Raw genomic sequence first — 22389 nt, forward strand, 5'->3', positions numbered from 1 at the left:
GTCATCACGGGTGTTGAGGACAGGTCCACGAAGGAGGAGACCGTCCCCTTTAAAGGTGTAGAAGCCTGGATGTTTTGGTGCCGCCATGAGACGTTCCTTCAGCTCGTCAACGTGTGGTCAACAGTTCAGGAGGGAGCTTTTGATGAGTTTGGTAAGTGGAGGAAACTGTGCACACAGTCAAGTAGTATGTCCACAGACGCATCATCGGAAAGAATGTATCAGAAAAATCCTGGGCTTGTTGTTCAAGCTCTGGTTTAGGAGTCATGGACAGAAACCCCTGTAGTGATTCTCTACCAGCCGCTTCTGGAGGCCTACAAATGGTAGAGAGGACCCAGAGTCGGCCAAGAACGAGGATCCTCTAGAGCAAATCAGTACGGCAAGGAGGAGTCTCCAATTATTAGTGGGGAAGTGTGGCTCAATGGTTAGAGCGGCAGACCCTGATGCAGAGGTCTGGCCCGGGACCAGGGTTCAATTCCCGCCTCGGCAGCTCTTGGACTCAATTTCCTCGGACCTGATAATTCTCGCCTCGGTGCCTATTCTAATCATGGGTCCCACTCTCCAACTCTGGGCAATAGCTTGCGTAATCTCCACAATGGCCCCAACAGCGCTTGGATGCCTGGCTTCACTTTGGGGGTGCCCAGGAGTGGACATTTCACAGGGAAAAGCCGGGAAGGGTTCCACAGCGGTATGCGTACAGCGCCAGGAAACCCCAGTTGGGGTATAAGTGCGCTTTACAAGTACAAATTCATTTCATTTCATTTCATTTCATTTCATTATTCCCATTGTTCACACAGCTGCAGAGCGATGGTGTCATGCCTCAGGCCCAGGTCCGCGTGTAAGAGAGAATCTTGTGGGATCATAAGAGTCCATGTGTGCTGTGCAGCATACGTAAAGTCAGTTAAGGGATCTCCGTACATCCTCATCCTTTCAGTCACTCTCTACTCCTTTCTCACAAGCTTGGACCCCAACAGCGAGAACGATGTACGTCTCACGTAGCAGGAGATCAATGGCCCCTCCAGGATACTTCTCCGCGTATTTGCTAGGCCGGCCAGTTCTTCTGGACCTTATGAGGGAGAGGACCGAAAGTCATGGCACCATCTCATGTTGGGGAGCATCAACCACAAAACAGACAACGGCTTAGGGGGAAAAAGTGATGGAGCGCAGATGCTGCGGTGACCGCTCAGGAGTGCTGTAGGGGATACCAACAGCCTTACTGCCCCTAGCTTCAGGGCACTAACTGCTTCCTATTGCATTTCTCTCATAAGGGCTCTTGTCTGTGGCTCCTGCCATTAATAGCAGGGCGAGTGATTGACAGCGTCATTGCCCATATGAGTGTTGCCTATAGACTACAGTCCTTGACAATGGAACTATAGAATATAAGAGCTCAGTGGCAAATAGTTTTTTTAATCAAACTGTTTGCGAATTTCAGATAACTAGGTTACTGTTGTTCGCGCCTGGCAGTTGAATGAATTAGTGCGTGCCATCAGAATACCTACTGGACAGCACGGGAAAGCGTTATTCCCATTTGCTTCCTGACACTGGTCAGCAGCCAACTCTTAGTGCAACACCACATTATTTACACTGCACATATATTTTTCAGGGAAAGTGTGGGCTTCTGTATAACTTTACAGAAGGGACCCGAGGGCGACTCTGAACACAGATTCAATACTTTTAGATTAGGGCAATAAGTCCATGGTGAAACTTTCTTGATTGGTTTGGCCAAATTCCCAGAAAGTCTCAGCTGTTGACGAATGTGTAGACAACAGGCTTATAAGATGCCAGGCTCCAGGATAATTACAGGCATGGATTGAGCCTTCGGACTCTCACTCGGTTACTAATGTCTGACTGTAGTGAATTGATAGACCTCTCAGCAGGCTTCAATGTCTCGAGGCGATGCACAAGAGACCTGGGCAGACGCCCTCCTGTAATTTAAAAAACTAAGTCAAGCAGAGGTTTGGACTTGCCAGGCTGCTGGTGTAATGGTTATTTTATTTTTCATTTGTATTACAAGCATATGTCACAAAAAGAAAAATGCTGCCACCTAAACAAGGCACATTTATACTTACAATAAAAGTTTTAAATTAAAAAAAGCTACCATATAACTTTAATAGAACAGCACGAGTGCTTCTGAGCAGGAAGGTGTACTTAAACCAGCTATAGAAGCTTTTTCTGTTAGTTATAATACACATCACAGGAAAGTATGATTCTTACTAATGCAAAGAAAAGTTTCTACTGAATTTCATTACAGCGACCTGAAAATATAGTTTAAACAAACATAGATGACATAAAAAATGAATTTATAAAAAATGGAAAAGGGAGGAGGAAGTGCATATATAGTCAGGAAAAATATGGCCACTCACAGTTCAACAAAGTGAGGTGACATACTGCCCTGTGTTTTAAGACATGGTGGGCAGAACCAAAAATTAAATGACATACTGATGGATGATGCGAGCTGACTTAAAGACTATAAATGCAAGTATTTTTTACTTTGTTTAATTTAATTAAATGAGGCTGGTGAGACAACTAAAGCGACCTTTAGATCAACGTAAAAAACTTCATGTGGCCTAAATGAAGTGCACACCAGTACCCTGGTACACCTCGAGCCTACCAATGTTATCCTGAATTTAGACACATTTTCATTCATATAGCTCTTACTACCCCTGACGAGGCGTTGAAGTGCTTTTCTGCGAGAAGCACGCTACTCTGGAACCCAAAGTGAATTTGTGGTGGATTAGTGAATGGAAATACAAGTTTATTGAAGCGTGGACATGTGCGGTTGTTAGGTAGAGCTAATAGGATGAAGGAGCGATAGAAGAGGAAAGAGTCTGTAAAGTTTTATTTGGGAGATTATACTGGTAAAATAAGGTTTGGGGTGAGTCGGAGGAGGGAAGAGTCTAGAAATGGTTATTTGGGAGATCATGGAAGAAAAATGAGGTTTATGAGTCAGAGTGGAGGTAGAGATATATTAAAAGAGATACAGGTTGAGGCATAGAATAGCAAACTGGAGAGAATTGAAGGTTCATTTTTTACCTATTGTGGGAGTGAAGTTATTAATATATAGATACATAACTACATAAAATGTTATGCGTGCATATGGAAAATATTAGATATAAAGTTGTATTATATATAGCCCCATATGTACATGTATGGATAAATATTTAGCAACTCAGACTTTCAATTGTTGTTTTACATAAAGCAAATGTATTTACTTTCTTTTTTTTAGTAGTTTTAGATTGATTTATTTATTTTACCTAATATTTCAATAGTGAAGCACTTATAGATAAAATTGTTATGATCATATTTACACACTGTGATCAATCAAAATAAATAGAGACCGATAACCATATAATCACATAACGCATATGTAAACTATGAAGTGACCTATATAAATGTTATGGTTATAATATATATATTTATTATTTTATGCTAAAAAAATTAATATATTTGTTAAGCAGACCTATACGAATATCTATATATTTTTAAAGGCTAAGTAGTATATGCATTTGTACAAAGAAATGTAGACACCTATAATCAAATTATACATAATTACATACACAAGTATATACTGTACATTTGTGCAAGGTGGTCATGCATGAAAGAGCCAACTTGAGTAGTCTTCTGAAGATAAGATATTTTTCCATAGATTTTAAGCTTGGGGGAGGGGGGGGCGAGGCGGGGGGTAATGGAATCTGTAATTTGGATGCTTGAATAGAGAAATGTGTACCGCCCATTGTTTTTATTTTCTTATATGCTGTTTTTTTTTAGGCAGGGCACCAATCTGGAGTGGAGGCTCCTTTGTTATAAGTATTTGGTGATTTTATAACTGATGGAAAGCGGTCCTGATCCGGGTATTGCTTTGTGGGTGAAACAAAGCAGCTTAAAGGTGGATTTTCTGGCAACTGGTAACCAATGTAGGGTCCTCAAGGTAGGGAAGATATAAGCTTGTGGCTTTATATGTAGTAGTAGTCTGGCAACAGAGTACTGAATCCGTACTAGTCTTTTCAAAGCTGATAAAGATGATCCTTGGTGGAGGCCATTGACATAACAAAGTTTACACAGTACAAGAGAGATAGTGGCTTGGACCTGGTGTGTAAATCCTAAGTAGGGAGAAGATGTGAGTTTTCATGGTGATGAAGCTTGATCTTGCTAACTTGTCCACTTGGGCGTTCATTGATAGCTTGGAGCCCATGGTAATTACAAGGTTTCTTACTTCATTAGATACTTTAGGAGGTGGTTCCAGATCGTCAGGCTGGGAGTAGAGTGGGTCATAAGTCTTCCAATAACCACGTGCATTTATGTTTTGAACGCATTCAATTTGAGATGGCTCCATGTCATCCACTGATCAACGTCTTTGAGGCAACTAAAGATTTTTGAGTTTCCAATGTCTTTAGGGCTTTCCAGTTTAAGAAGTATTTGTGTGTCATCTGCGCAGGTATAGCATGTGAGCTGAAATTAATTGATCATTGCAGGTAGTCTTTGGGTTAGAGAGTCATGATCAAATTGTGATGAAGGCAGCTGAAAAGTGCAAGAGAAGTAGAGCGGCGACCCTTTTATGGTCTCCTGTGTTTTTAAAGTCATCTTAGATGACGATTAGGGCAGATTCTGTGCCTCTTCCTGGATGTAATCCTGTTTGCAAGTCAGAAAGTATGGAGTTATATTCAATTAACTGCGGCACCAACGTGAATGTTGCTCTATCAGTTTGCTCAGGAAAAGTCAATTTGTGGTCTGTCTGTAATTGTTTGGGTCATGTGGGTCCAGGTTTGTTTTCTTTAATAATGGGCGTATGTATGCCTGTTTATGTCTTCTGCAAAGACTCCTCTTGTTAAAGAATTATTGATGATTGTTCCGACTGGTGGGGCAGCAGGGGTAGTTAAAAGAATGTTCTTGAAGATTTGTGGTGGACAAGGGTTGGAAGGGCAGCCGGCTGGCCAGCTTGTTTTGACAAGATACTTAATCTATTCCATGCTCCGTCATGAGTCACGGTGGGCGTGTGCTCATGACCACGCCGCAGTGAAGAAGATAAATTCAGTTTCTGATAGTTGTTGGATGACAAAGAGAGGCAGGGTAAGCCTACCCTTAGGTGGGATTGTTGGAAATAGGTTGGTTTTGGCCGTTTTCCGTTGTTTAAAATACGAATCCAACATGTGCGCTTTGGTTGTGTAATAAATTGCCAGTAAATCTTTGAGAAACGGGACAGGTTCTTTCTGTGCATTGAAGTTTACAAAATTAATTGAGAATCTTAAAAAGTTCTTTATATGCACATTTAGCATTTTGAATTCAGTTGTATGGTACCTTTTTTAGCTAATTAAATTGTCGACTTGTATGTTCTGTTATGATTCTGCAGGTGGAGTTTGTATTGAGCGTTATTTGTTTTGAGCCAGGTGTGCTGCTGCTTAGCAATTTGCTGCTTTATGTTTTTTAGTTCTGCATTCATTCATCCAAAGTGCTTTCTTTTGCCCTGTTTTGCTGTTGTTTTTGTGGTATTAGACTTCCAAAAGCTTCCTGGAAGCACTCGTACAGTTTTTAAACTGAAATTATTGTGTTTATATCTGTGTTGGATGTTAGTTGTGTTTCTAAGCATTCAAAATGGAGTTTGTTCCACAGTCAAGGTGTAGTTGCATGTAAGGTGACCTTATGTGAGGCGAGTTGTGGTGTTTTGTGTTAAAAAGTTACCAGATGGTGGTCTGACCACGTGACTGGAGTAATACTTTGAAAGGTAACTCGTTCTGGATTTGCAAAGATAACACCTATGATGTGTCGATCAATGTGTATGAGTTTGTGGATGAGCAGATGTAATCTCAGTGTGTCTAGGCCAGTGAATATAGTTCTTGGATGGGGCATATAAGGTTTGTCAACCATATGTTCAGGTCACCAAGGGTGCAGGTTGGAATGCAGTGTTATAAGGTTTGAAATTGCGTCTAGAAATGTGTCTGTGAAGAAATGTGTCTGTGAAGGTTGCACTGCTAGGTGGTGGTCTCCTAGTTCACCTACTCTTCTGTCTGTGTGATTTTGTGCAACAGTTTAACAGCCTGGAGGAACAGCTTCATGGAACACTGACGCCATGTCATCCCCAACCATGATTCAGGTATGAAGAGTAAGCGGGCTGTTTGTCAGTGAGTAGGTCATAGATGAGGTGCTTGTTTTTGTGAAGTGATCGATCATTTATTAGTAGGCAGTCGAGAGATTGTGTTTTGGTGGGACTTTGTTTTCTAGAAGAGTGAGTAGTATTCTTTGAACTTGTAGCAGGTATTCTACTAGTGTTGATATTGACTGTATTCGAATAGCTTTAGTGTTTGTATACATCATAATCCTCGTTCAGAAGGCTTAGAATACATTTTCTTGGGCCTGTGTGTGCAGGTGGTAAAGATGGGGGTTGAGAGTGAGTTGGTGGGCTGTGTTGTTTTTGTAGAGTAGACTTGTTGTGTAATAGACAGGGAGATGCAAATTTGTGAAGAGTGGTATATTGTTTATTTAGTTTGCGAATGCTAAGGGTGCAAGGTGTATGGGTTAGTGGTGGTGGTGGAGCATGTGGGTCTTGTTTTAAGAGTCTGGATTGTGCAATGGATGAGAGGCGGGTTAATGAGTGTTGTGTTGGGTTTTTGATATAGGTGTTGGTGAAGACAGAAAATCTGTTTGTAAAGTTGGTTTAGGATTTGTATTGTTGGTGCAGTTAAGAGGGTGGGATTGGGTGGTTACTTCTATTTTGTGACGGAAGGTAGTATGAAATTGAATGTGAGAGATTTTGATGTGCTGGTGTGTTTTATGTTTTGTGAACAGCTGTGAGATGGGAAATTGTTTTAGTGAGTTTCTGTGAAGGATTTGGATGTAAAGTACTGTTGGTGGGTGGAATTTGAATGGTAAACGGTGTGGTGATGTGAGCAGGAGGAGAGTGTATGTGTTGTGTGAGAGGAGATGGACAGGGCGTATGAGTGTTTTTAGATTTGGTAGCAGGAATAGGCAATGTGCAGTGGAGTGTAAGGATGGTTTGGTTGTGTGTTTTGGGTAAAAAAGAGGAGGAGGGTATTGGTGGATGACATGAGAGAGGGTTGAGTATAGGGTTGGTGGTGATGGAATGGTAATAGGGTCTGTTCAGTGTAAGTAGAGACTAGAGCTGCTATTTTGAATGAACAGGTATGTTTGAAGAGATTATGGTTATGTATAATGTGGGTTTGTGTTGTGTTGGTGATGTGCAGATTTCATAGTGGTTTAGGGCAGAGGGGTGGTTTCTGTGTCAGGGAATGTGCCATTGCGTGGCGGTAGGGGTAGAAGGGTGTATATATGTGGTTTGTAGGGTTTTGTAGTGGTTGTTGAAACACTGAAATGTGGATAGAGTTAGTTTGCTGTAAATGAGTAGTGTGCATTTTCTTAGACTGTGCTATTATTTTAGTGGATGTGGGTGCCTTAAGGTGGTGGCTGGTAAATGGAAACACTGGGGGAGTATTAATAAAAGGGATAAACATTTGGGGATAACACAGTTGTTTTGCCATTTTTAGCTCCAAAAACCCACAGATCTTTAAGTGCCCCAACAAGTAATGAAGTATGAGAGGCATAAATGGATATTAAGATTTCATTTATGGTTCACATATCAGTCCAATACCCTACTTCCCTGGCCCCACTAGCACCCCATTACATTTAGGAGTTCTACATCCCATACGTAAACATAGAAGGAGCAGGGGACACAGAGGTCAAGATGATGGGCTTTAAGAAAGACTATATGAAGATAAAACAGAAGACAGCCTATGAAGGAGGCAATATTTTTCGAAGATGCAGAAGTAACAGGAGTAAGTGCAGGGGGGAATTCAAAAACAATGAAGTAGTCAAAAGTGAAGTAAGTCTTGAAAGTTCATGATGGAAGGATAGAACAACTGAAGATCTTATATTTTTAGAATGGGTTGAGCTGGAACTAGAAAGACTAAAAGGAAGAGGGACAAGGGGAATTGTTACTAAAAACCAAGGTATGCAGTAGTGCTGGTTTCCTTCCTTTTTTTGCTGGATCCTGCTGACAGGTGTGATGCCAAAGCTCTGGAGAAGTGCTATGTAGTAACCAGGGACAGCAAGGAGGAGGACTAAAAGAAATGTGCCTAGAAACCCAGTAACAGTGGTGGGAACATTTGCTGAAAGAAATGTGAAGAGTGGTGAACAATCCTGAAGTTAGTACTGAAGATAGCAAGCCAGACAAAACGAATGGCTTCCAGACTAGGTGTCCGTGTTTGTATGGAGGAAGGATGAGTAGGTCTGCTGGGCATGGAGGGGGGACCCACTGATGGTAAGGGATCGCACCCTGGCTCTGAGCTAGACTGTGAACTGGGGAGGCGCAGCGGATAAAGAGTGCTGGTGAGCAGAGCTCACTCAAGAACGTCAAAAGTGACCGGCACTATGAGAGATTTATTTATTTAGTGTATTTTGTATAGCGTGCAGCTACCCCAACAGGGTGTCCCGGCGCTCCGGTGTGTACATATGCTGGACCAGATGCTTTGCTTCATAATAAGGACATCTCTACAGCCACACCACACAGCCATCTTTAGGGATATCTACAACATGTGCCATAAACAGAAAGGAGTAAAGCCTAAAAAGCTATGTAAATAGAGAAAGAACAGTTAGCAACTCAAGGTCCAGCTTACAGCAAGGACACTTATCACAAGAGCTTGAAGTTTTTGAGCAGAGTGACAAAGAAGAAAGGCATGTCAGGCAGCGTCAGTGCGCATAGGGCGAGTCTCAGAGTATTCCTTTCGAGTCTAGAGGCTGCGTCAACAAAAGCAAAAAAACACTGAATAGAGACAACTGGCAGAACAGTACACAACATGAGGCAATATCTGCCTAAGGAATAGGAGGACCAGATGCTCAGACTCAGGTCTGTGCAATCTGGATGTGAGGGGGTTCAATGGAGACCTTGAAATACCTTAGGGATATACAGATGATGCAGCAATCCAGGTCCAGAAAAAGCAGTGAAATTAAAGGTAGCTCAGCATACAAAATGACCTCGGACACAAATATCCAATTCATCCATAGAAGTGGGCGAATGACGAGTGAGCATGGAACTGAAGTGCTGCTTAAGAGGCTGCATTCAGAGATGGAAATTGAAGGCTATGTGGGTATGGTGATGCCGGTGTGACGCCAATGCATTCATGACTCGAAGATCGGGGTGGCCGCAAAAGTCCAGGAGAGCAAGATATCCACAATCGAAATGCATATATAATGGGTCTAAATTAACCATCACACTTTAAAACATTGGAATGTTGAGAGCTCCACTGAAGACAAGGGAGGAGCCCCGGGCTTATATTGGCTGGCTTTCTGCTCCAACATTCCAATGTTTGTCTCCATGTTTCTCCCTTTTTAATTTAGAACATTCTAACCTTAGTGAATGTGGCAGCATGGCCACATGGTGTGGTAGCGCGGCTGCAGAGTGCGGCTGCGTGGAGGCAGGGTGCAGCACCCGGTCTCCACACTACCACACCATGTGGCCATGTTTTGTTTGATGAGTTTTATATAGCACTGGCCAGACCCAGAGGTATCAGAGCGCTTTACATGAGGTTCCACAAAATTACATCAGTTAGAAGTTACATCAGTTGCTAGAAAAACATTACAAGAGCATAGAAGACGAGATAAGTGAAGTGTAGAGGGGAAGGGGGTCAGGGTAAAGAGGTAGGAGGGAGGTACGACGGAGAGACGAAAGAAAGTCTGCCCAAAGTCCGGCTGGGTAGGTGACAGTCGAGGGGGAAGTCCAAAACCCATCTACTCTATAGCTATCAGGTAGCTCCCCCGGGCATCAACCAAATAGCTAGGTCTCCATAGTAAAACATTTAAAGAACAGAGGACTAAATAAATGGAGTGTAGAGGGGTAATGGGGTAGGGTTAAGGGGTAGGAGGGAGAGTACGAGTCTGCCCAACATCTGGCTGGGTAGGTGACGGCCGAGGGGGGGAAGTCCACAGCCCATCGCCTCTTTAGCCATCAGGTAGCTCCACCGGGCAGAAAGCTATGTCTCCATGGTCGGGGGTAAGTTAACAGATTCAATGTCGTGATGGGTAGGCCGGATGAGGGAAAGTTTCGAGGTCCTGTCGATGTTAAGTTTTTTTTGTCCCATAGTATTGCGGCACACATGGTGCGGCAGCCTGGCCGCATGGAGCAGCAGTGGGGACCCAGGGTGTGGCAGCGTGGAGGCAAGGTGCGATAGCGTGGCCACATGGTACGGTAGCAGGGAACCTGGGTGTGGTAGCAGGGACGGTGGGAGGGGTAGCTGGGACGTTGAGAGTAGAAGTGTGAACACATGAGGTAACATGGACGCTGGGTGTGGCAGCGTGGACGCAGGATGCGGAAGCGTGGTGGCAGGGTGCGGAAGTGTGGGGGTAACTTGAAGGCAGGGTGGGGGGAACGTGGAGGAAGGGTGTGGTTCCTTGGAGGCAGGGTGTGGTTGCGTGGATGCTGAATGTAGCAGCAGAGACGCTGGGAGGGGTAGCTTGTACACTGCGAGTAGTAGCGTAAACAAATGATGTGGTGGCGGGGACACGGAGTGGTGGCGTGGATGAATGGTGTGGTAGCATGGAGACAGGGTGTAGTAGCGCGGAGGCAAGGTAATGTAGAGCAGAGGAAGGGTAGCGCGGAGGCAGGGTGGGGAAGCGCGGAGGCAGGGTGGGGAAGCGCGGAGGCAGGGTGGGGTAGCGCGGAGGCAGGGTGGGGAAGCGCGGAGGCAGGGTGGGGAAGCGCGGAGGCAGGGTGGGGAAGCGCGGAGGCAGGGTGGGGTAGCGCGGAGGCAGGGTGGGGTAGCGCGGAGGCAGGGTGGGGTAGCGCGGAGGCAGGGTGGGGTAGCGCGGAGGCAGGGTGGGGAAGCGCGGAGGCAGGGTGGGGTAGCGCGGAGGCAGGGTGGGGTAGCGCGGAGGCAGGGTGGGGTAGCGCGGAGGCAGGGTGGGGTAGCGCGGAGGCAGGGTGGGGTAGCGCGGAGGCAGGGTGGGGTAGCGCGGAGGCAGGGTGGGGAAGCGCGGAGGCAGGGTGGGGAAGCGCGGAGGCAGGGTGGGGAAGCGCGGAGGCAGGGTGGGGAAGCGCGGAGGCAGGGTGGGGAAGCGCGGAGGCAGGGTGGGGAAGCGCGGAGGCAGGGTGGGGAAGCGCGGAGGCAGGGTGGGGAAGCGCGGAGGCAGTGTGGGGTAGCGCGGAGGCAGGGTGGGGTAACGCGGAGGCAGGGTGGGGTAGCGCAGAGGCAGGGTGTGGCAGCGCAGAGGCAGGGTGTGGCAGCGTGGCCTCGCGGTGTGGTAGCGTGGCCTCGCGGTGTGGTAGCGTGGCCTCGCGGTGTGGTAGCGTGGCCTCGCGGTGTGGTAGCGTGGCCTCGCGGTGTGGTAGCGTGGCCTCGCGGTGTGGTAGCGTGGCCTCGCGGTGTGGTAGCGTGGCCTCGCGGTGTGGTAGCGTGGCCTCGCGGTGTGGTAGCGTGGCCTCGCGGTGTGGTAGCGTGGCCTCGCGGTGTGGTAGCGTGGCCTCGCGGTGTGGTAGCGTGGCTTCGCGGTGTGGTAGCGTGGCTTCGCGGTGTGGTAGCGTGGCCTTGCGGTGTGGTAGCGTGGCCTCGCGGTGTGGTAGCGTGGCCTCGCGGTGTGGTAGCGTGGCCACACGGTATGGTAGCGTGGCCACATGGTGCGGTAGCGTAGCATCGCTACATGGTATGGTAGCGGGGACGCGGAGTGTGGTAGCGGGGACGCTGGGAGTGGCAGCGTGGACGATGGGATTGGTAGCGTGTATTATTGAAAAGTGCCCAAAACCACATTCAACTGTACTTGTAGAATAATATTTGCCGAGTTCGGCAGTACACAGACTCTCAGAAATAAAGTAAAAATGGTGTTCCCCCACCCCGCCTCTCCCCCCACACACACGTCTTGTATGTTATTCTATCTATCTGTATGCTACGTTGCTAAGCAGTCATCTTGCCCTTTTTTTATTAAATCAACGCTTTGCATACTGGGACTTGTAGGCCTTACTTTGATCCGAGAACGTAGAACTCCAAGTCCCAGCATGCCGCTCCTGCAAATTAAGGCCACATTTGGAAGGCGACCCTTCCCATGACTTGCTGTCAGCTACGCTTCACGAATCAATGGCTAGCTTTCATGAAGTGCCTCGCGTCGTGCAACAGGTTAAAGGCGCTGTGTTTTGAAAGCCGAGGCTCAGCCCTGCAGGTTAGCTGTATTGTTATTCAAGCTCCGATCTACGGATCAGCGCAGCTGACCGGGTGAGAACAAGCACACGGCCTGGGGGTGGGGTGGGGTGGGGTGGGGTGGTGGCCGGAGCACTGCACAGGTCTCAACCGGTCCCAAACAGGTCATAGTACAGTGCGGAGAGTAAACTGGCCACACCATTGCCGGGGGCAGTTCCCATGCTATCCGAGGAGGACGCAGTACTTGGTATGCGCTCCAACCCTCAAAAGGCCACACACAACCCAAATATAACTCCTCTAAAAGTATGCAGCCACAGTGCAGCGCCGAGCTCCCAAAAGCACAAAAACACTAATTAGCAGAGCCTACTTAGGGAAAATTACAGCAGCCATTAGCCCGACAAGATGCGGCTGCGCGTGCCATTATTCCACACCGTGTATAGTTTTACGATCCCGCCGCATCCGGAGCGGCTGCTAATTGCTTTTCCAACAGTTCTGAGAAAATTAATTTGCGCAGCGCCTCGAACGCCGCCTCGGCGCGCCAGCTGGGGTGGCAGCAGGTGCCCACGGGGGGCGAGATGTACCCGAGAACTGGAGCCGAGGGTGGGACCCGCAGAGAGAAGTACAATACAGCAACTCGAGGGGGCAAAGATGAGGTATTCCTCAAGAACCCACGAGAATGCCAACACCAGGCGCGGATTTAAACCCACGCGCGGGATCTTTTTCTGAGATCAGTTCAGTCACTTCTTACATCTACTGATACTGACAGGTATTTAGGTAATAGCGAATTAATAATTATAGTGATTGATAGGTGTGCAGATGTCCGGGGTGTAATACGATATGTATGACCACTGCCGAGTGTGGGGAGGAACCACGAAAAGGTCGTGAATATTGAATTCCGCTCCCTCAAAAATCGCTCTCCATACATGGTTCACATAAAGCTCCTTTTTCGTGCATAAATGAAGGTATTTTTACCAGAACACCGAGACAGAATGGGTTAAATGCGCGAAGCAAAACGGGACACCGGAAAGGCATTTGAGCTTCATCAGAGCACTTTTCTCCTGTTCGATCACTGCAGCCTGTATGAGGCAGTAAGGAGTGTTTTCCCACATTAATCAGGCGGAACTCTTGTAACAACCTGAAATGTCACCTTTGCGCTGTACTAGTGAATACGTTTACATTGAAAAGCCCCGTTGTTCTAAAAGTGTGGCAGAAAAAAATAAGCATTTCCTTACAACAATTAACGACCAGAAGGACAACGTTGTCTCGCGTGCTGGCTTGAAATGAGACACTTGGAGAAAGCAGCCGTTTTTTTAAACATCAGTGCCGGCAATGTATTGCAATGTTAAGAATGAGTGTAATAAAGTAAAAATCAAATTGAAGAGGACACACGCGCCCTCGTGCACACCGGTGCAATGCCCCCCGCATGCCCTGCACTCACCCTTCTTGGCGGTGGCCATGGCTCGTCCCTCCGCAGCTGCACCCGCACCGTCCAGAGCCGAGTCAGCGGCGTCGCATCTCCGCGCCGAGTCCAGCGCCTAGAGGAGAGAGAGAGCAGGTTAGGCGCCCGCCTGGTGCAGGGGTACAGCGCACGCCTCCGGCGCAGGGCGGCTCTCGGGGAGTCCTCGGAGGGCGGGGAGGGCTCCCTCCGGGTCCTAGAGCCCGAGGTGTCCCCACATCACCCAGCACCCCCCTCAACAGCCCCCACCCCACCTCTCACACTGACACACATCCCCCTCCCCGCTGCGGGGCTTAATAACCCCCAGGCGGCGTGACATGAATCCGCCGCTACAACTCCCCGCTCTGCTCTTATCAGCGCCTCGCAGCGCGGCTCAAGGCGCACACGCGCTGCAGGGCGGAGGGATGCATGGGCTATTAGACTAATACACTCCTAAAAATTAATTTCCTGTTGCAGGCGAGCGCTTCTGAAACGCAATAACCTGCCTGGCTCCGATAATGGTATTTTTTACTGTGTCGGGAGGCAATGTGGGGGCGAAGTCGTACATCACCTGCCATGACGTCACAGCTGCCCTTAAACTCCACGAAGCAGCAACATAAACTGTCTTCCCGGACACGTACCTGCAGATTATGGGTACATACATTGCACAGTAAACTGCCTCAGAGCTTGCGTTATGTCTCCGGAATAGTATATTACACTCTTCGGTGCAGGTAAATACGGATATAAACCGAGACCGCGCTGCACACAAGGGCTCAGAGGATTAAAGCCCCCGTTGCAGAAATCCGTGTTTAACCCGGAAAGCACAGGTCCGACTTCACGAGGGGCCAAGCAGCCCTTCATCCGTCGGATGTCGTCAAAGGGAGAACCCCCTAAATCATCCGACACCTTTCTGGGTATTTCAACATCGAGACAGACAAGTATCATTTTACAAAAACAGAATATTATGTTCACCTCAAAACGCAGCGAACGTGGGCCCAAAAAAGAGATGCCGTCATTTACCACTATAAACCATATAACCATATAACTTGTGCTCTACTGACCCTATGACCTCTAACTTTCTGCTACTTATCAAGTGCATTTTGTGCAAAATCCCAGTATCACGATGGTGCCTCCGTTGAGGATAGTAGTTTCATCAAGTCACAATAATACACACTTACACGTAGCCTCTGTGGAGCCTGCTTTGATAGATGCATTAGAAAAACCGCTTGAGGTATGTTTGGAACAAACCTTGACAAAACCAATAGGTCCCTCCTATGCAAGAGCTATTGGCTTTGCCAATGTTTTAATCGTAGCATTTCTAGAGCGCATTAGACCAGACTGCATCAAAGCACTGAAAGCAATGTTATACAGCGTATGCCGTTAGCGGAGTAAAGGAGTGCGGCGTGCAGTGTCGTTCAGTGAAGTAGAAGGGAGTGTTATGGAGTGGTGTAAAGTAGATTGGCGTGGAGAGGAGTGGCGTGTCGTAGAGTGGCGTGTCGTAGACTTGAGTAGTGTTGAGTGGAGTAAAGTGCCAGAGTTGAGTGTCGTGGAGGAGAGGGTGTTGAGTAGAGGGGCATAGAGCGGAGTAGATTGTCAGAGTGGAGTTAAGTGCCATGAAGCCCGAAGAGGAATCTGTAACCGCGTAACCTTAATCTTGCAGTTGTTCCCTAAATCAGGCGGACAGGAAGCGGAGGAAGATCCTTTGTCTATAATGTGGTGAAACTGTGGAACATGCTTCCATTACACCTCCGCGCTGAAATGCACATCCTACCCAGGGCACAAGTCCTAAAAAAAGAAGTGGGGGGACGCTAACGTCACAACAGGAAGTGACTTCACGAAGGGTGGCTTGCACCATCAGACTCATTGCCTCCCCTCGCTCACCCCTTAGATACGATTGCATCAGAGAAGCCAGCGTGTGAGCAGCGTTCTGAATGAGCTCCGATCTCGCCCCAGAGAGGCCAAAGACTGAATGGGTGGCTCCATTTGCTCCAGTTATCAAACTCCCTGTAAAATAAGTGGGGGGACGCCGTCCACCCACGTGGTACCCCGACTCGAGCCCTGATCCTACCATTCCGGAAGCTTTTAAAAACCTGGCTATTCCACCAAATAGCTGCTTAAACCGATCGGTTTCTCTACTCACTTGTTTAGCGCTGCGCTCTCTAAATGTTTAACAATAATAATAATTAAGTGGCATAGAAGGAGTTACATAAACGTCGTAGAGTGGAGTAGTGGTAGTGTATCAGTGGAGCAGAGTTTAATGGAGTAGAGTGGATTGTAGTAGAGTTGAGTAGAGTGGCCTAGAATGAAGCGGTACAAAAGGGGGTGGTGATGGACAGAGCATCTGAACCAATCAAACACTCACACCCAGTCAAAAGATCTGGGTTTATTCCATCACCGTTCTTTAGCCCACTCTGCCACCCCAGTTCAGACATGGCTATATGCAAATCAGTCTGACCCTATGCCTCATGGGAACAGTCCAGCCCGAACTGCCAAGCCATGCCTTCCCTGGACCGGAAACAAGCTTCCGAGGACCGGTTTCTGGCATTACAGCCGTCTTCAGCTTGGCTTGCTTGAATCCAGTGGCAAAGTGAGCACGGGACTCACGTCTGAGCATACCCTGCCACACTTATGGCGGCCAAAGCGGTACAAAAGGGCTGGGTTCAAACTGGAAAGGCATGGTGAGCAAAAAAACGATGGATTTGGGCCCAGATCTCTGTACTGGGGTGAATGTATGACATTGTTCTGCATTCTGTCCATCACCTGTTGTTTTTGCTTTTGTCACCCCGAGTGGGACGGGTATGCTCAGACATGAGTCCCGTGCTCTCCATGCCACTGGAATCAAGCTATCCAGGCTGATGAGGGCTGAAAGCCCGAAACCTGTCCTAGGATGCTTGTTTCCAGTCCAGGGAGGACCTGGCTTGGCTGTTCGGGCTTGACTGTTCCCATGGGGCACAGGGTCAAGACTGATTTGCATATAGCTGGGTTCAAACTGGAAAGGCATGGTGAGCAAAAAAACGATGGATTTGGGCCCAGATCACTGTACTGGGGTGAATGTATGACATTGTTCTGCATTCTGTCCATCACCTGTTGTTTTTGCTAGAATGAAGTGGCATAAAGTGCATTGGTGCAAAGTAGATTGACCTTGCATGCAGTGGTGTAGAGTGCCTAAGTTGTGAGTAAAATGGTGTAGAGTGCAGTGATGTAGATTGGGATACAGTGCATTGGCAAAGAGTAGAGCAGTGCAGAGTGGATTGCAGAGGCATAGAGTGGAATGACGTAAAGTGGAGTGTTGCAGAGCAGAGTGGTGCAAAATGAAGTAGCATAGAGTGGAGTAGTACAAGGTAGAGTCCAGCGGCGTAGAGTTGAGTGGTGCAGAGTAGAATGCAGTGGCATAGAGGGCAGTTATACAGAGTACAGTGTCAGAGTGCAGGGTCGTAGAGTGGTGCAGAGTAGAATGGAGTAGAGTAGAGTGCAGTGCAGTGCCAACGTGAAATAGTGTAGAGTGACGTAGCATGCAGTGCCGCAGAGGCATAGAGTAGAATGTTGTAGAGTATAGTGGCTTAAAGCGCGCAGTGGTGCAAAGTAGTTGGTGTGGACGCAGTGGCATAGGGTGCATTGGTTTTGAGTAAAGTGCATTGGGGTAGAGTGCATTGGGGTAGAGTGCAGTGGTTTAAAGTACAGTAGCATAGCATAGACTGCAGTGGCATCGCGTGCAGTGGCGCAGAGTAAATTGTTTCAGAGTGTAGTGGTGCAGAGTAGAGCACAGTGGCATAGAGTAGAGTGGTGCACAGTAGAGTGGCGCAGCACTGATGGTAGTGGTGTAGAGTGGAGTGGCATAGAGTGCAGTGCCATAAAGTGCAGTGGAGCAGAGTATAGTGGACTGGAGTGGAGTAGTGGCGTAGAATGCACTGGCATAGTGTGCAGTGGGGTGGAGTGGAGAAGAGCAAAGTAGAGTAGCCTAGACTGAAGTAGTGTCGAGTGCAGTGGCGAAGACTGCAGTGGTGCATAGTAGAGTGGGGTTGACTGCTCTGGCTTAGAGTACAGAGGCTTAGAGTGAAGTGGTGTAGAATGCAGTGTCCGAGTGCAGTGGTACCCAGTAGATTAGAGTGGCATAGAGTGCAGTAGAGTAGTGAAGAGTGGAATGCAGTAGAATAGAGTAAAGTGGCGTAGAGTGGCACAGACGTCAGTGACAGAGTGCAGTGCTGCAGAGTGAATGGTGGAGGGTAGAGCAGACTAAAGTCAATCAATCAATCAATCACAGCATTTATAAAGCGCGCTACTCACCCGGGAGGGTCTCAAGGCGCTGGGGGAGAGGGGTATGTTACTGCTCGAACAGCCAGGTCTTGAGCGGCTTCCTGAAGGAGAGATGGTCTTGGGTTCGCCGAAGGTGGGTGGGGAGTGAGTTCCAAATCTTGGCTGCAAGGTAGGAGAAGGATCTTCCTCCGGCGGTGGCTCTGCGGATGCGTGGTACGGTGGCGAGTTCGCGGCTGGTCGATCGTAGCTGGCGGGCGGGCGTGTAGAGGGTCAGGCGGTCGTTGTGGTACTTGGGTCCCAGGTCGTGGAGAGCCTTGTGTGCGTGGGTGAGGAGTCTGAACGTGATTCTCTTGCTGACGGGGAGCCAGTGCAGGTCTCTCAGGTGTCCGGTGATGTGGCTGTGTCGGGGGATGTCCAGGATGAGTCGTGCGGAGGCGTTCTGGATGCGTTGGAGTCTTTTTTGAAGTTTGGCTGTGGTTCCGGCGTAGAGGGTGTTCCCGTAGTCCAGTCAGCTTGTGACGAGTGCCTGGGTGACGGTCTTCCTGGTTTCAGTGGGGATCCATCTGAAGATCTTGCGGAGAATGCGCAGGGTGTTGAAGCATGAAGATGAGACAGCGTTGACTTGTCTGGTCATTGACAGGGAGGAGTCCAGGATGAAGCCCAGGTTGCGTGCGTGGTCCGTTGGTTTGGGGGCGGTGCCCAGGGCCGGGGGCCACCAGGAGTCGTCCCAGGTGGAGGGTGATGATCCCAGGATGAGGACTTCCGTCTTGTCTGAGTTCAGTTTAAGGTGGCTGATCCTCATCCAGTCGGCGACGTCTTTCATCCCTTCGTGTAGATTGGCTCTGGCGGTGGTGGGTTCGTTGGTGAGGGAGAGGATCAGCTGGGTGCCGTCGGCGTAGGAGATGATGTTGAGGTTGTGTTGGCGTGCGATGGCTGTGAGGGGGCTCATGTAGACGTTGAAGAGGGTTGGACTGAGTGAAGATCCTTGTGGTACGCCGCAGATGACTTCGGTGGCCTCGGATCTGAGCGGAGGGAGGCGGACTCTCTGGGTTCTTCCGGCGAGGAACGAAATGATCCACTCCAGCGCTTTCTCTCGGATTCCGATGTTGCTGAGGCGCTTCACAAGGGTGCGGTGGCAGACAGTGTCGAACGCCGCAGAGAGGTCCAGGAGGATGAGGGCGGCTGTTTCCCCGTTGTCGATCAGGGTTCTGATGTCGTCGGTGGCTGCGATAAGGGTGGTCTCGGTGCTGTGGTTGGCCCGAAACCCGGACTGCGAGGGGTCGAGGGATCAGTTCGTCTCGAGGAAGGCGGCAAGCTGTTTGTTGACGGTCTTCTCGATGACGTTGGCCGGAAAAGGAAGGAGCGAGATGGGATGGTAGTTCTTGAGGTCGGTGGGGTCCGCCGTTGGTTTCTTCAGGAGGGCGGTCAGCTCGGCGTGCTTCCAGCTCTCCGGGAAGGTGGCGGTGTGGAAGGAGGAGTTGATGATGTCTCAGAGATGGGGTGCGATGATGGCGTCGGCTTTGTTGAAGACGTGGTGTGGGCATGGGTCGGTTGGTGATCCGGAGTGGATGGAGTTCATCGTGCGGGTGGTGTCTTCGGTGCTGATCGGGGTCCAGTTGCAGAGGGTGGTGGTGGGGGGCGTTGGTTCTGTGGTTGGGTGCGTGGTCTGTGCGTCGAAGCTGTTGTGTATGTCGGCGGCCTTGCGGCGGAAGAACGAGGCGAGTGAGTTGCAGAGGTCTTGCGAGGGAGTGATGTCGTTGTTTCCGGCGCTGGGGTTGGAGAACTCTTGGACGATGCTGAAGAGTTCCTTGCTGTCGTGGGCGTTGTTGTTCAGTCGTTCTTTGAGTGCCGTCTTCTTGGTGGCGCGGATCAGCTGATGGTGTTTGCGGGTGGAGTGCTTGAGGGCGGTCCTGTTGTCTGTGGTCCGGTCGAGCCGCCAGGTTTTCTCGAGGGTGCGGCAGTTCTTCTTGGATTCCTTGAGTTTGTCGGTGAACCAGGGGGTTTTCTTGCTGCCGGGTCTGCTGGGAGGGTTCTTTAGTGGTGCGAGTTCATCGGCGCAGGCGGTCAGCCACTTGGTGAGGTTGCTAGCTGCTTTGTTGGGGTTCGTTGTGCTGGTGGGAGTGTTCTGGCTGAGTGAAGCGGTGAGCTGCTCGGCGGTGATCTTGCTCCAGTTTCGGCGGGGAGCCTTTTGCGGGTGGTGGTGGGTCGTAGTTCTTCTGAAGCTGAAGTGGACGCAGCTGTGGTCGGTCCAGTGGAGTCCGGTGGCGTGGCTGAAGGAGATGTGCTTGCTGGATGAGAAGACTGGGTCAAGCGTGTGGCCGGCGTAGTGAGTGGGGATGTTCACCAATTGCTTGAGTCCGAGGTTGGCGAGGTTGTCCAGCAGGGCGGTGGGGTTTCTGTCATTGTTGTTCTCCAGGTGGAAGTTGAGGTCCCCTAGGAGGATGTAGTCGGCGGAGGGAAGGGCGTGCGGGCTGATGAAGTCTGCGATGTCTTCGCTGAATTGTGTGCGTGGTCCCGGTGGTCTGTAGATGAGGGTGCCTCCGAGGGTGGTCTTGGGGTCAGTGTGTATCTGGAAGTGCAGGTGTTCGGCGGCGGTGAAGGTTTCGTCGGAGTTAGTCGAGATGCGGATGGTGTTCTTGTGTACGATGGCGATGCCTCCTCCCGTCTGGTTGACGCGATCCTTCCGGGTGATCTTGTATCCGTCCGGGATGGCTATGGCGATGTCGGGCGCTGAGGAGGCGTTCATCCAGGTCTCGGTGAGGAAGGCGACGTCCGGTGCTGTTGCGTCGAGCAGGTCCCAGAGTTCCACGGCGTGCCTGTGGACGGAGCGGGTGTTGAGCAGGATGCACTTCAGGTGGTTGCTGCTGGTGCTGGACTTGGCGGGGGTGGTGCAGGTCCGGTAGCAGGTGAATCGGCAGGCTTGGCAGGCGAAGGGTCCGTGGGTGCGTCTCGGTAGAAGGCAGGGTTCCGGCCGGTATTGAGAGCGTTGAGAGTGGCGGCATCGTAGGTCTGTCGTGTAGTTTTGCATCGGCGGTGGGGACCAGGGGTTCTGGCGCTGGGCGCGGTCCAGGCACGGACGGGCGCAGACGGGCTTGCCTTTGGCACACAATCGGCGCGCCCGCTGCGCGTGCGTGAGGGCAGCATAAGAAGGGAGCCGGGTGGGCGGATCAGCTGGTTGGCGGGAGCGGGGCGGCGAATGGGCTGGCGGGGGGCGGGGCCGCAGGGAGGCAGCGGCGGGAAGAAGCTGGTGCGGGCGGGCGGCTCAGCGGCGGCTGGGTCGCCCGGACACGAGATGCACAGGAAGCGGCAGCAGGCAGAGGCAGGAGCAGCACAGGAGCGTGGGGGCGACCAGGCCTGAACACAGGCTCTGCAGTCGCTCCCGATCAGGTGGCACGGTCTCCTTAAGAAGGGAGCCGGGTGGGCGGATCAGCTGGTTAGCGGGAGCGGGGCGGCGAATGGGCTGGCGGGGCCGCAGGGAGGCAGCGGCGGGAAGAAGCGGGCGGGCGGCTCAGCGGCGGCTGGGTCGCCCGGACACGAGATGCACAGGAAGCGGCAGCAGGCAGAGGCAGGAGCAGCACAGGAGCGTGGGGGCGACCAGGCCTGAACACAGGCTCTGCAGTGAAAGATTGCAATGGTGTACAGGGGCAGAGCACAGTGGCATACAGTGCAGTTATGCAGAGTAGATTGGCACAGAGTGTATTGATTTAGAGTCAAGTGGTGTCGGGAGCATCTGTGTAGAATGCAGTGGCATAGAGGGCAGCGGTGTAAAATAGAATGGCGTCGAGAGGAGTGGTGCAGAGTGGAATAGAGTGGCATAGACTGCAGTGGCAGAGTAGATTGTTTCAGATTAGATTGAGTGACGTAGAGTGCAGTGGTATAGAGTAGAGTCTCACGGTGCAGAGTAGATTACAGTGGCATAGAGTTTAGTGGCGGAGAGAGCAGTGTTGCAGAGTAGAGTGACAGAGTGAAGTTCCAGAGTGGAGTTGTGCAGGGTAGAGTGGTGAAGGGTATAGTGCAGTCACAGAGTGGAGTGAATGCAGAGTAGAGTGGCGCAGAGGGCATTGGCATAGAGTGGTGCAGTGGCGTAGAGTGCATGACTGCACTCTGCATGACTGCACTGTATGCCAGAGTGCAGTAGTGTAGAGCAGTGCAGAGTGCAGTGAGGCAGAGCAGAATAGAGTGGCATAGAGTGCAGATTACAATGGCGTAAAGTGCAGTGGTGCAGAGAAGAGCTATTTAGAGTCCAGTGGCAAAGAGTTCAGTGGTATAGAGTAGAGTGGCACATAGTAGAGTGGCACAGAGTAGAGTGGCACAGAGTAGAGTGGCACAGAGTAGAGTGGTTTTGATTTTGAGCAAAGTGGTGTAGAGTGCATTGGTGTAGAGTGGTGCAGAGTGGAGTGGTGTTGAGTGCAGTGACGTTCAGTGCAGAGGTGTAGAGTACATTGTTTTAGAGTAGAGTACAGAGGTGCAGAATAGATTAGAGTGGTGTAGAGGGGATTGGCATAGAGTGCACTGGCATACAGTGGAGTGGTACAGAGTTAAGTGCATTGGCAAAGAGTGCAGTGTTGCAGA

The 22389-nt window shown here is 49.9% G+C and overlaps 1 protein-coding gene across 5 annotated transcripts in view; it reads right to left on the reverse strand.

Moving 5' to 3' along the window:
• The window catches only part of ADISSP (adipose secreted signaling protein), a 367956-nt gene that overhangs the window by 206601 nt on the left and 138966 nt on the right, over positions 1-22389 (reverse strand). For 4 of the 5 annotated variants that reach the window (XR_013606974.1, XR_013606973.1, XM_078674546.1 and 1 more), the window contains one exon: positions 13567-13663. The exons of the other annotated variant lie outside the window; for it this stretch is intronic. Coding sequence is in view for 2 of the 4 variants with exons in the window: in XM_078674546.1 (XP_078530672.1) it covers positions 13567-13585 (19 nt within the window). In the remaining 2 variants the exon portion in view is untranslated. The remainder of the gene's footprint in view (positions 1-13566; positions 13664-22389) is intronic. 5 annotated transcript variants of the gene reach the window in all.

This window comes from Lissotriton helveticus, chromosome 2_1 (genome assembly GCF_964261635.1).
Source record: "Lissotriton helveticus chromosome 2_1, aLisHel1.1, whole genome shotgun sequence".
Lineage (NCBI taxonomy): Eukaryota > Metazoa > Chordata > Amphibia > Caudata > Salamandridae > Lissotriton > Lissotriton helveticus.